The sequence below is a fragment of the Bombyx mori genome, chromosome 14, assembly GCF_030269925.1.
Source record: "Bombyx mori chromosome 14, ASM3026992v2".
NCBI classification, from domain to species: domain Eukaryota; kingdom Metazoa; phylum Arthropoda; class Insecta; order Lepidoptera; family Bombycidae; genus Bombyx; species Bombyx mori.
In genome coordinates, this window is record NC_085120.1 from 8,804,405 (window position 1) to 8,817,857 (window position 13,453).

General features: G+C 40.3%; 1 protein-coding gene across 2 annotated transcripts in view; it reads right to left on the minus strand.

Moving 5' to 3' along the window:
* LOC105842482 (synaptotagmin-10) overlaps positions 1-12,827 on the minus strand; it is an 81,524-nt gene extending 68,697 nt beyond the window's left edge. For both annotated transcript variants that reach the window (XM_062672132.1, XM_038015368.2), the window contains exons 1-2: positions 12,663-12,827; positions 981-1,134 (exon numbers count right to left, since the gene is read on the minus strand). In XM_062672132.1, coding sequence (XP_062528116.1) covers positions 981-1,048 — 68 coding nt within the window. In that variant the 5' untranslated portion in view covers positions 1,049-1,134; positions 12,663-12,827. The remainder of the gene's footprint in view (positions 1-980; positions 1,135-12,662) is intronic.
* Between the last annotated feature and the right edge of the window lie 626 nt (positions 12,828-13,453).

The following is a 13,453-nucleotide window of genomic DNA, read 5'->3' on the forward strand; positions in this document are numbered from 1 at the left end:
AAGAATCACATGCAGTAACAATAGTCTTTTTCTACATACACATACCTACATAGAATTATTTAAATAGTTAAAATATGTTTTTTTTTTTAAATTAAGAATTCATCGTCCACCTGGGAATAGTGATACCAGGGCTCGTAGACACTTTAATGTGTATACATAGACGCATACAATACACCCCCATCCGCTATAACACACTTCAAAGCATAATATTGAAGCTTCATTCCCATTAGTACATCCGCTACTTCGCGACCGAACTAGATTGAATCACTGACACATGTGGGCTCACGGTATCTTCCACCAAACAGTCTTTAAACTTATTTGTATTTAGTTTTTTTTTCTCTATACACCTGTCATTTTTGTCCATCATGTGACATTGGCGAAATCAATGTCTAAGGCTTTGGAACCAAATAAAAAAATCTTTTGGGCTTACTTCGTAATATGTTACACGTGCCAGGAATATTTCATAAAACCCTCACAACAATACTACACACTTAAATATGAGGAAAACCTTTGTTGGACTACAACAAGAATAGTAAATTTCCAAACGAGTATGTTAAGGGAAATTAAAAAAAATTGTTAAATATTCACTAAGGGTGATCGTATGAGGTTCTATGATTAATTATTTTTTTTTTTTTTATCACCAAGCGACAAAAAATTGGATAAAAATAAAACTACATAATTTTTATTATTATTTTATTGCCCTTGTAGGCAGACGAGCACACGGCCCACCTGATGGTGAGTGGTTACCGTCGCCCATGGACTTCAGCAATGCCGGGGGTAGAGCCAAGCCGCTAACTACCGCTTGATACTCTCGTAAACAGTCCTACTTAATTGAAAAAAAAACCATATCGTTTTTTGTTAACGCTCAACTTTACCACCAAATTATCGGAGCGCTTTTTAAGCACAATCGAATCCTTAATAAATACGCTTTGAAATATTAACGAGAATAAAACAAAGACCCCAAAAATGTCATTGCTTACCTGCCCATGATCCATCTCCAAGTAGCGGCGCACTGGTAACCGACAGCAGCTAATAACACAGCCGCCATCGCAGCCAGTAGCACCGCGGCTGCGTAGTCCACGGAACTCCCGACCACAGATGTATGACCTTCCAAACTCTCCGGTTGCCACAATCCTGTAAACAAAATCAAGCTTGCAACGGTTTTTTCCCATCTATAGGTATATATATCTATACCTATATATATAAAAATGAATTGCTGTTCGTTAGTCTCGCTAAAACTCGAGAACGGCTGGACCGATTTGGCTGATTTTGGTCTGGAATTACTTGTGGAAGTCCGGATTCCTTTTGTTCGTTTTAAAATACAAAAGATTAAATCTTTTATTTATCGATTGAGGCACTACAAAGTCTGCCGGGTCAGCTAGTTTGAAATAAATCAAACCTGGCATTCGCGTTTCAAACTGTTTTCTAAATAGTCAGCATAGACTAATTTGGCTTATAGCATTTCTACTTTGTTACTGTCTAGTCAGAAATTAATTTAACTATCAAATATCTAAGATTCCTAATGTAATTAAGAAAGTTTTAAAGTCGATCTTTCCATCTAACGCAATAGACACAATATTCTAAATCTATTTTACACTACATAAAACTGAAAATGCCCTTTCACGATAATAATAAAAAACACCATCCTTTTTAATGTATTTTCTTCTTATTAGAATGTCTAGATATCGCTGAAATTATACATTTGTAGCAATCTTGTTCATTAAAGAAATACTAGATGATGACCGAGCTTGGCTCTTTTTTTTTTTATAACGCCATCTTGTTTTGTCTTTAAAGCAGTAAAAATAGTATTATTATTCGCCAATAGATGTCGGGAAGAGTCATAAAGTTGATTATCGATAAAGTTGATTATTGAAAACACGAATAAAGCAAGATTTTCTGAAAATAAATCGTAGCTAGATCGATTTATCGCCCCCGAAATCCCCTGTATACTAAATTTTATGAAAATCGTTGGAGCCGTTTCCGAGATTCAGATATTATATATACAAGAATTGCTCGTTTAAAGGTATAAGATAACCACTTTATTGGCATTGTCGAATCAAGAATTTTTTATGGCCCCACAAAAATATGTTATTAGATTTTCATTACCACAATACCACCCTTATCATTTAACCTTTCATACCTTTACATTCAACACCATCAAAATACGGTAATTAAGATGTAATATTATTTAAAACCCAAAAACATCTTTTACTCTTGTAGGTAATAAGAAAATCGAATCGTAGCAAACGCTTCCTAAATAAGTTATATTACGAAAAACGATGTCTCGAACCGAAATTGTATCTTAATAGATATAATATGAATTTGTTATGGTACTAAAATCTACATTCTATAAGTACATAACGCGTGCATAGATTTAATCGAACATAAATTGGAGTCTAATTAGTATCGTATTTGTGAATTAAATATTATTTAATTGCTACAAAGCGTCTCGAAGGGATATAGATTGTCTGGCTTAATAGGTTTACTTGATGGAAAGTAAAGTCCATGTAGCGTACGGACAACGGTAAGAGACCAGCCGTGCCATTACTCTCGTGAGTATTAACTTTAATTGGCTAATGTACCTTATGACTGATACCTGATGCTCAGCAGCCGCTAGTATAAGGACTTTGGACGTTTCAGAGTAGACAATAGGATTAACATTGTAATGTCTATGGATTCTAGTAGTCACTTAACATATGGCACATGAACTGCCTATTGACTATGGTAAAAAAGAACAATAATAATAATAAATAATAAACAGGCGTAGGGAAGTGGTGACCCCATCGCCCGTGGGTGAAACAATCAATATGAGATGGTTGTTCCATCCGCGCAAGCAACCAGCGCTAGCCGAAGGTGTAAGGCACCGTGCCGAGCGGCTGCATGGCCTAGGGCGCTAAGTCTAGGTCGTGAACGGTCCCCTTGGAGTAACTGGCGATCCTCCACTGTATTCTAGCCTTCTGCAGATATGGGGCTCTGTCTGCAGCGACTGTCAGACCCCACATAAAAGCCCAACGATGAGTAAAACCTTTAAAACAAACCAAAGATCTGACTCGTTAAGACCACTTCAGCGGGTCGAACCCCCATCATCATCACCACCGGGAGGCTTGGTGCCTGCAGAGTCCACAAGGACTCCGCAACAGACACCCGCACTCGGTGGAGGGCGGCGCATGCGATGGACTCGTGAACAAAATTCCAATGTCATGCGCGCCCACTTTGGGGCTGTGGGGGGAGAAACAGGCGGCACAGGGCGTCGAGCAAGACTGCTTCGTAATTTTCAAGCGCTTGAGCCATCGCTGACACACATCACAGACCAGAACCTAGCCGACCGAGTTCGTTTCATAATGCGCTCTAACATCTTCAGCGCAAACGAACTCGAACAACTACGACTCGAGGCTGTTCCGGCCTCCTCTCTTGCACCAGCTGAAGGACGTGTGTCTATCGCATCTATGCAGGACTTAAATGTCGGCGGTGCGGTAGACACTGGTTATCAACCATTGGCTGCTGACGGAGGGGCGGACGGAATAGCTTCCCAGGACAACGAGCAGATCAGGAGGATTCTTGAAGAGGCGATTCTGGAAGTGCGTGAGATGCCTCTCGACGCGAGACCCCGGATCCCCAGAATAGCTCAGAGTCACCATAGTCGGAATGTCGTTGAGGCCGTTAACGAGATGCTGCTTCCATATTTGGAGAACAGCAGCAGCCTCACTGAAACGAATTCAATCCTGTTTGGCGCCGCAATGGCAGTATGTCGGTATATCGGCGCCAAGCTCCAGCCAAATCGGCAGGTGACAGCTGCCGACGCTCAGCGTGTGAGAGAAGCCGAGCCTGCTTGGAAGCGCAGAATTGAACGTCGTATCAGTGACGCTAGAGTCCTTATCGGCAAACTGATTAGCTTCAGGACGGGCAACACGAGGCCGAGAGTCTTGCGGTTTGTCAGAATTGCGTTTGCGGGGTGTGGCTTAGGCCCTGCAGTGCCAAATGCACAACAGCTGGCAGATCGCATAGACCTCCTGAAGCAGAAGGTGGCTGCTTGGAGCAAGCGCATCCGGCGGTACTCGGAACGAGTTCAAAGGTATCGCCAGAATCGCCTCTTCGTGAGTGATCAGAGGAAGTTCTACAGGTCCCTAGAACAGGCCAATGTTAGCGCCGTCACCGAACGTCCAGCTGGACAGGAGATGGTCACATTCTGGCGTAACTTGTGGTCAAGACCTGTGGAGCATGTGGAGGGCTCCTGGATGCAGGTCATTGAGGACTCGTGTGCGGGCATACCACCGATGAGCCCGGTTACTATCAGCAAAGGTGATATTAAGGCTGCAGTCTGTAGTTCTTCACACTGGAAGTCTCCAGGCTGCGACGGACTGCAGCTTTACTGGCTAAAAAGTTTCCGGGCTTGTCACGAAACCCTCGCCAGACAGTTCCAGGAAGCCCTAGATACAAAAGTGCTCCCCGCCTTCCTCACTACTGGGATCACTCACCTCATTCCAAAATCGGAAAGTACCGCGGATCCGGCACAGTACCGGCCAATAACGTGTCTTCCTACCACCTATAAGACACTGACATCCGTTCTGGAAACTAAGATCTCACACCACATAGACAGCTGTCGAGTACTGTCTGGTGCCCAGAACGGGTGTAGGCGTGGTAGCCGCGGTACTAAGGAACTCCTCTTGATCGACGCGGTAGCTGGCCAGCAGGTCAAACGCAACCGACGAAATTTCTCTGCCGCCTGGATAGATTATAAAAAGGCATTTGACTCGGTCCCCCATACATGGCTGAAGAGGGTCCTCGAGCTGTATAAGATAGACGATACAGTTCGAGACTTCCTCGGTGCCTGTATGGGGCAATGGAGTACAATGCTTAGTCTATCCGGTGTGCGGCTGTCGGCTGTAGAAGACCGAATAAAGGTGAATCGGGGTATATTTCAGGGTGATTGTCTGAGTCCATTGTGGTTTTGCCTGGCCCTGAATCCTCTCAGTTCATTACTGGAGGCTTCGAGGACAGGCTTTCAGTTCCGAAGGGGGGGCTTGAAGGTGTCCCACTTGTTCTACATGGATGACCTCAAGTTGTACGCTCCTCATGCTGCAGGCCTCAGGCGACTGCTTGACATCACTTGTGATTTCAGTAGTCGCATTAGGATGAGGCTGGGAGTCGACAAGTGTGCGGTTCTCCATGTAGAGAGAGGGAGCATAGTCTCATCGGATCGTTTACCTGTATCCGATGGGATAAACCTTCGGGCACTCTCCGAGGGAGAAACATACCGGTACCTGGGCATGTCGCAAAATTTAGGTATTGACGTGGCGGTCGTCAAACAGGCTGCATGCGACGTGTTTTGTGAACGTTTGACAAAAGTGTGTAAGAGCCTTTTGTCGGGCGTGAATAAGACAAGGGCGTTTAACGGCTGGGCGATGCCCGTCCTGTTGTATACCTTCGGCGTGCTCAGGTGGACTCTGACCGAACTGGATGCCCTGGATAGAAAAGTCCGCTCAATTATGAACCTCCATAGGATGCTCCACCCGAAGTCCTCGGTAATGAGATTGTACATTCCGCGGAAGTGTGGTGGCCGGGGCCTACTTAGCGCCAAGGTCATGCACAACAGTGGGGTGTGCAGTCTCAGGGAATATTTCCTATCGAGGGCTGACAGTGTGATGCACAGAGAGGTCATGGAATGCGACAAAGGACTGACCCCGCTAGCCCTGGCCAGAGACGGGTGGCAATCACCGGCGGTACTCAGTACCTCTGACCGTGAGGCCATATGGAAAGGGAAAGAGCTGCACGGACGCTTCTTTCAGGCACTGCATGAGCCCCACGTGGACAAAGAAGCCTCCGTGCACTGGCTGCGATTCGGTGACCTCTTTGGGGAAACCGAGGGTTTTGTCTGTGCAATACAGGATCAGGTTATCAGGACGAACAACTATAGGAAGCACATTCTGAGGGATGGGACAGCTGACATCTGTCGATTATGCCGCCGACCGGGTGAATCCCTCAGACATGTCACCTCTGGTTGTTCTATGCTTGCTAACACTGAGTACTTGCACAGACATAACCAAGCAGCCAGAATCCTCCACCAAGAGCTCGCCCTTAAGTATGGCCTCATCGAACAGAGGCTACCGTATTATAAGTACCAGCCGGACGCTGTACTCGAAAACGACCGTGCCAAGCTCTACTGGGACCGGCCCATCATTACGGACAGGACTATTCTTGCGAATAAGCCTGATATCGTGCTGATGGACCAGACGGAGTCTCGGGTATTTCTGGTGGATATCACCATCCCCTACGACGAGAACCTCGTGCGGGCCGAGGCAGATAAAAAGACCAAATATTTGGACCTGGCGCACGAGGTGACCGACATGTGGAGGGTGGTATCTACAGAAATAATCCCGGTAGTTGTGTCGGTGAATGGTTTGGTCCCTAAAAGCCTCTCAAAACATCTCGAGAGGCTTGGTCTCAACAAAAAGTCGGTGGTGGCCCAAATGCAAAAGGCAGTCTTGCTCGATAATGCCCGTATAGTTCGCCGGTTTCTCTCCCAATAGTCCCCAACGCTCCAGCCGATTGTTGCCCACCTCGCCGGAGTGTGTCCTGCCGTCTTCCCAGGCGTGGCAGTGTTTAATACACAATAATAATAATAATAAGCCTTTTATTTCATGCAAATAATAGGTTACATACACGACTCCAGTATGAAGAAGAAATTATAAAGAAGAAAAGAAAAAAGAAAAAAAGGAAAGAAGAAAAAATAATAGTGATGCTGTTAACACTTGTTTACCCCTTTCTCCTTCCTCCTCTCATCCCTCTTCCCTCCCTCCCCTCGTTTAAGGGGTAAAAAAGAATATCAAAATCAAACAAACCCGCTATAAATAGGTTTGTTTCCTCGTTGGCAAAAAAAGCTATATGGCTACAGAACAGAAGTAAAATAATGAGAAGAAAGAAAAAACATTGATTAATTCATTAAAGCTATTATAAATTTAGGTGGTAACATACAGGGCTAGATATTTTAAGTTCTTTGTGCCCTTCATACTCGTCCTTACGTGCTAGAACCAAGTAATGTTTCTCGAGAAGTTGTAGAAAATATGATTTCATATGAAAACTGATACAGAAACTAAAAGTTCGCACATGCTAGGAGGAAATTTTAGTTTCTGTATCAGTTTTCAGTGTTCAGTCTTCAGTCTGTATTAGTTTAATTTAAAAAGTCACTTTCCATAAATTTATTACTGATATAATTAAAATTGATTGTGAAATTGATAAACTCAAAACTATTGTACGCTTGAGCCGCCTAATAAAGTTGACTCCGAAATAGAAGGTCAGAAATTCAATTTCATCAAAATTCAATTACTTATTTTACAGTTGAAATTCAATAGTATCAACCTAATTGTATTTTTGATCTGAAACTGACGCTTTTAATAAATAATAAAGCTGTATTTCGATTCTGAAGCATAAGATGTCTATTCCGGTCTGAAGGCGGGGCAGACGTTAGACGACATTTCGGGACTCCAAAACCGCGTCTCAAGAAAGGTCTAATCATGTGATGAGCCTCGGTAATCAATTAGCACTTTGAACGCCATGCGGTCCACCGATGGGCCTAGCGTACTATGCTATTCGGGCCGAGACTAAATCCCAAATTATTATCAACTTAAAATTTTCATTGTAAAATTTATGAAAGCGATAATTTACACGGAAGATAAAAATTAGCCACTTTTACCGTCTAGTCTTTAAGATAATTTAAAAGGCTACAATCTTGATAAAAAAATCGGTTGTCTGTAAAGTCGGTTTACTGACGATAGTTGAACGTGACAACGTCATAAAAAAATACTGATGGAATGGTTTTATATTTCAATTATCGCAATTATCGTTGCTATAAACAATTGGCACTACATTCTCTTTTCACTGAACTTCATACTTGACGAAAACATGTAAATGTATTATTGTATAGCAGCAGTCCACGCGGATGCATCGCTGACTCAAGTAGGAGAGAGACAGATGTCGAACGCGGAGGCCGATTGTGTCTCTTTGTCGCTCGTTGCGCGCTCTCGCTTGCACTTCAAGCCTTAAATGGAACGACTCATGAGACATGTTTATGTTTGTGCGTGCAGCCGGCTCCATCGAATTATAAGACGTTGTCACGTCAAAAACTACAGTTTTCTATTGGATTTGAAAATCACGCCATTCGGTTCGGCTTAAGGGCCACGCGGCTCACTTCCATACGCGTTTATTTTGTAACTACAATCTCAAGTCCCATAAGGAATTTCGTTCCAAAAACATATTGAGATAAAAAACCATTTAAGCGGATTGTCGAAGAAATCAAACTAGCAGACCTCACAAGCATAAAAGGACCCACTCTAGACTTACTGACTACATTTTGTAATAATTGACACAATAGCGAAGGTTTTTAAATGCATTGTAACTGATATGAATAACTTTTTTTATTGCTTAGATGGATGGACAAGCTCACAGCCCACCTGATGTTAAGTGGTTACTGGAGCCCATAGACATCTACAACGTAAATGCGCCACCCACCTCGAGATATAAGTTCTAAGGTCTCAGTATAGTTACGACGGCTTCCTTCCTTCGACCCCACCCTTCGAACCGAAACACATTACTGCTTCACGGCGGAAATAGGCGGGGTGGTGGTACCTACCCGTGCGGACTCCCAAGAGGTCCTACCACCAGTGATTACGCAAATTATAATTTTGCGGGTTTAATTTTTATTACACGGTGTTATTCCTTCACCGTGGAAGTCAATCGTGAACATTTGTTGAGTACGCATTTCATTAGAAAAATGGGTACCCGCCTGCGGGGTTCGAACACCGGTGCATCGCTTCATACGAATGCACCGGACGTCTTATCTTTTAGGCCACGACGACTTCACATTTGTAACCGCTGATTTAGGAATACTCGATAAGGGTTAGAACAGTTAGCTAAAGAACGACATGTAATAAAAACAGAGCTGAAATTTAGGTCGACTGAAGTGTATTTTCATTTATCTAACATAATTCTGAATTGAGGTTAAACGAACAAATCGAATTATCATTCTGAGGGCCGATTTTGCGATAGGCTTTTTCATAACAATTTTATTCATAAAACCCAAAAAAAATCATGTAACTAAACTGAAATGATTTACTTTAAAGGAATTTAATATTTCATTTAATCTAAGTAAATTGAATGCGGAATAATAATTACACATATCACAAAAAGACACTTAATTTATTGCTGTATTCATATGACGTGTGGGGATTAAACACTGAAATATTATGGACACAGTCGCGTTATATTTAAAATAACTTCACAAGCAATATAATTCGAATTCTAATTAATAAATTATTAAAAAAATATTCTTATAGACACTGGTGTTTCTTTGTTATATACCTTTTTTGTGTTTCTATTAATAACGATTAAATAAAAAATAAAGACTCAGTGTAAAATAATGAAATTAATCATTCAATGTAAAAAAAGGGTAATAAAGTTGATGTTGCAGATAAATTTCTTGAATATTAGTGAGAAAAATATATTCCTATTTTATTGGAACGAAGCTCCTTATGGGACGACGCGGAGGGGTACCCTAACCGGGAAAAAACGTCCGTTACGTAAGATTTTTATTATTTATTTATAGATTTAGTATGATACAGTGTCTAATGTATAGTGATGTGATGACGGTTATTATTATTATTCATATAAATAACTGTTTCTTGTATATTATTAATATATATTTTTTATAAATTATTGTGAATAAAATAAAGTTGATAACTTTGTAAAGTGTTTTTTTTTTATCAATAAAAAATTCAGAATAAAAAATGTATACCCGAATAATTATTTTCTTTATACCTCGAAGAGAACTTAAAATTAATATTTTTATAATAAGCAACTTCGTTCCTATCCGGTGTCCCACGACACCACACATCTTTTTATTAGTTATTTTGTATCTATATAATGTATTTTTAAATTCGAATTTCATATTAATTTATTCGCATATTCTCTAAATTGACGGTAATCAAGAAAAAGGTTTCAGTTTCCTAAAGAATTGGAAGTGCTCAGGAAGTGATCAGATCAAAAATTACTACAGAACGATGTCGGTTTTCGGTGTTTTTTTTTATTGTTACACGTTTTTCAGTCTGGTCCCTCAGAACGAAAGCAGAACGCGCGATAAGGAACTCTATTCCAATAACTGTTGGAAAAAATATCGATTGGTAAAAAGCAATATTTGAGCTCAGCAGTCAATCAACTAGTCGGACATCCAGTAAATTATTATTAATGCCGAAAATGTTGACGATGAATGAATCTCCGTCACTATTTTACGTATTTTGATGATATTTCACACAGACATAAATTTGCAGACTATACACCTTACCATGGTAAACGTTATATGACCCGGGAAACTGGACATATCTGTTATAATAAATACGAGAGTGTGTTCGATGTTCGGGATTTTATGTATCAGTGGATCTACAAATCGACTGGTAATTAGTTTATGGACCAGAAAGTTATAGATAACTCTTTATCCGTGGAGTTTCATTCTTTCCGAATTTAAGGAAATAGAAACCGTTGAATCCTTGTAGCCATGTATATTTTGATCATGAAGACACTGCGCGAGACGGTTTTTTCCCGGTATTTTAAAGAAAAATAAACATTTATCTTTAAATTAGCTCGATTTAAGAGATCAAGAAATTCCGTCCTAAAATTTAAGTGATCAACGTGACTCTGAATGGAGGAGAGTGTTATAATTTAAGAAAAAAAACACGTGTGGCACTCGGGGACTGCCGCGGTCATAGCATTTCTTTATCAACTTATGCAATTATATTTAGACAATAATAGTTTCATATTAAAACAATAATAAAATAAGACCACGCTATACTTATAAACATTAACAAAAGCAAAATATTAACCCTTCACACTTATAAGCTAGACTGTGCGAGAAAGAGATGGACAGAATTTTCATGATGCACATGCAGTGCGACGTCACGCCACACGCTTATAACAGTACACATACATAAGCGCAACTTGTGAATGTGTTGAACGCGAGCTACATGGTAGGCGGAGTGGGGGTGTTAGGTTTTATTTTCGTTACGGAATTTATTGATTCGGTCGCCGCGCTCAAAGCCCGCGATTAAAGCTATGCAATAGCTTAAAAAAAACAATCATAAACAGTACTTAAAACCATTTGACTTTTCTGTGCTTACTGATACTGTGTCTTCGTATATTCAACGTAAAACAAATTCAATGGAATTTATATGACACGCGCGTGCGGTCTTATTAAGTTTCACGCTACCTTCGTTCCGGAGTAATGAGGCGAATTCGCCTACGTGACTCATTAACGAACTGACAGTTAAAACTTGGGTTGGGACAGATTATGGCTGTGCCCACAACCCAGTTGTTTTGTACGACCTAAGAGATTGTTGGCGCAATAATTCGACGAGAACGTACTAACTAATGTTGCATGCCAATAGGGAATATTAAGAATTCACTTTAATTTAATTTTCATATGGTTCTAGGTAAATTTCGAACATTCTCGAGTGTACAGTACCTAGAATAGCATCGGCCCATCAATTCCCGTGGGTATTTTAATAGGTGACTAAGGGAAAGTATAAATGAACAATCGTCTCCTCTAAGTATTATACCGGCGTACGGCAATCGCCCATCTGTGTTAACCGATTGAAAGCCGCGTTGTAAAACCGTACATACAATAGCATTGTTCGACGATAGCTTTGCGGCAGAAATAGGCAGGGCGGTAGTACCTACCCGTGCGGGCTCACAAGATGTGGACCAGTAATAACCCAAATAAAAGTGTTTGCAGGTTTGATTTTTATTACACGATGTTATTCCTTCACCATGACTTCCATTAATCGTAAATCGTGAAGTGTATATTTTTGTGACGGAACGTATTTCATCACAAAAATAGACACTTGTAGGCGAGATTCGAACACTGATACAGTCGCATCGCTGGATAAGAGTGCACCGGGCGTCTTAACCTGTAGACCACGACAACTTCCAAATGCCACTTCAACTTTAAAATGTCACAAGTTGACGCTTTCACCATGTAATGACTACGAGTTGACGCATTCAGGGTCTAATGGCTACGAGCTTCAATACTTGATACCAGATGGTTCTTGAGAAGAAAGCATTGCATGTCCTGTGCTGTTCTGACGAACAAACCCTCAGTTTCATACCGATACTTCTACGGTAATGAATACTTGAAGTTTTTGGGCTAGAGAGACGTAAACCTGTCATTATCCCAGGAAAACGCGACGTTCTTCATTAATTTTGAATAATCTATATATATAAAAATGAATTGCTGTTCGTTAGTCTCGCTAAAACTCGAGAACGGCTGGACCGATTTGGCTAATTTTGATCTTGAATTACTTGTGGAAGTCCAGAGAAGGTTTAAAAGGTAGATAAATATGAAAATGCTCGGAATTAAATAAAAATAACAATTTCCTTTTTCCTTTCATGTCTTTTGTTTGTTTTAAGTTTATTTTATACAAAAATTTAGGTATTTTACTTATCAATTGAGGCACTACAAAGTCTGCCGGGTCAGCTAGTTTTGAATAAAAAAATGTGCGCGAGAAAAACCGCGCGCCGTGTCTAGGAGACCAGTAAAAATTTATTTTCAAAATCAGATACCTACCCTTCACTTGGAATAGTCACTAAATCAAAAATATAGCAAAATTGTGTTCACTCACCAAATTATATACGTTTCATTTTAAATAATACCATCGACTTTATATTGTTGCAAATTTTAAACAATAAACCCAATCAATCTATGAAGTTAAAACAAAAACTTTTTATTTTATTTATATAATTGGCAAACTACCTAATCACTCAGACATCCGAGTTTAACTGAAATGTAATTTTTAACGTGACATTGAACTGTGTGTCTGCGCTGAACTGATAAAATGCACTTCCGTAGCTGACGCCAACGGTTTATGAGTAATCGCCATTGGGAATTCAAAAAAAGTGGACAAGATTTTTTATATCTACGCTTGAAAGGCAAACGTGACTAAGCGACAATGCGTAAACTTTACAGTAGAATAATTTAAAGTTGAAATACCTGAAAAAAAAATCTATTTTAACGAATCTAGCTGTAAGATTGAAATTATTTTAATAGACTTAGAAATACATTTTTTTGCGCATCGAATATGGTTATTGCCTATCATTGTACAAAGCCGTTATTGTCGCTTAGTCACGTTTGCCTTTCAAGCGGTCATATGTTTGTACATATGTACAACGTAGATGTGCTCATGATCATCTAGAAATCACAGCGGCACAATAAAACTATAGCCAACCAAAAAACCGTACATATATCAAAAGTAATTTTGTTCAAAGATTCTATTTTGGTAAATCGTTTTGTCGGCTTAATTTAGCGCTTATTATTAATTACTGTTGTATTCAAAATACTAGAGGTCCCGCAGTAGTCGAAATTCGACTATAATTAATTGGAATTGTAAGTTTGTACACTATTATGATTGTATTT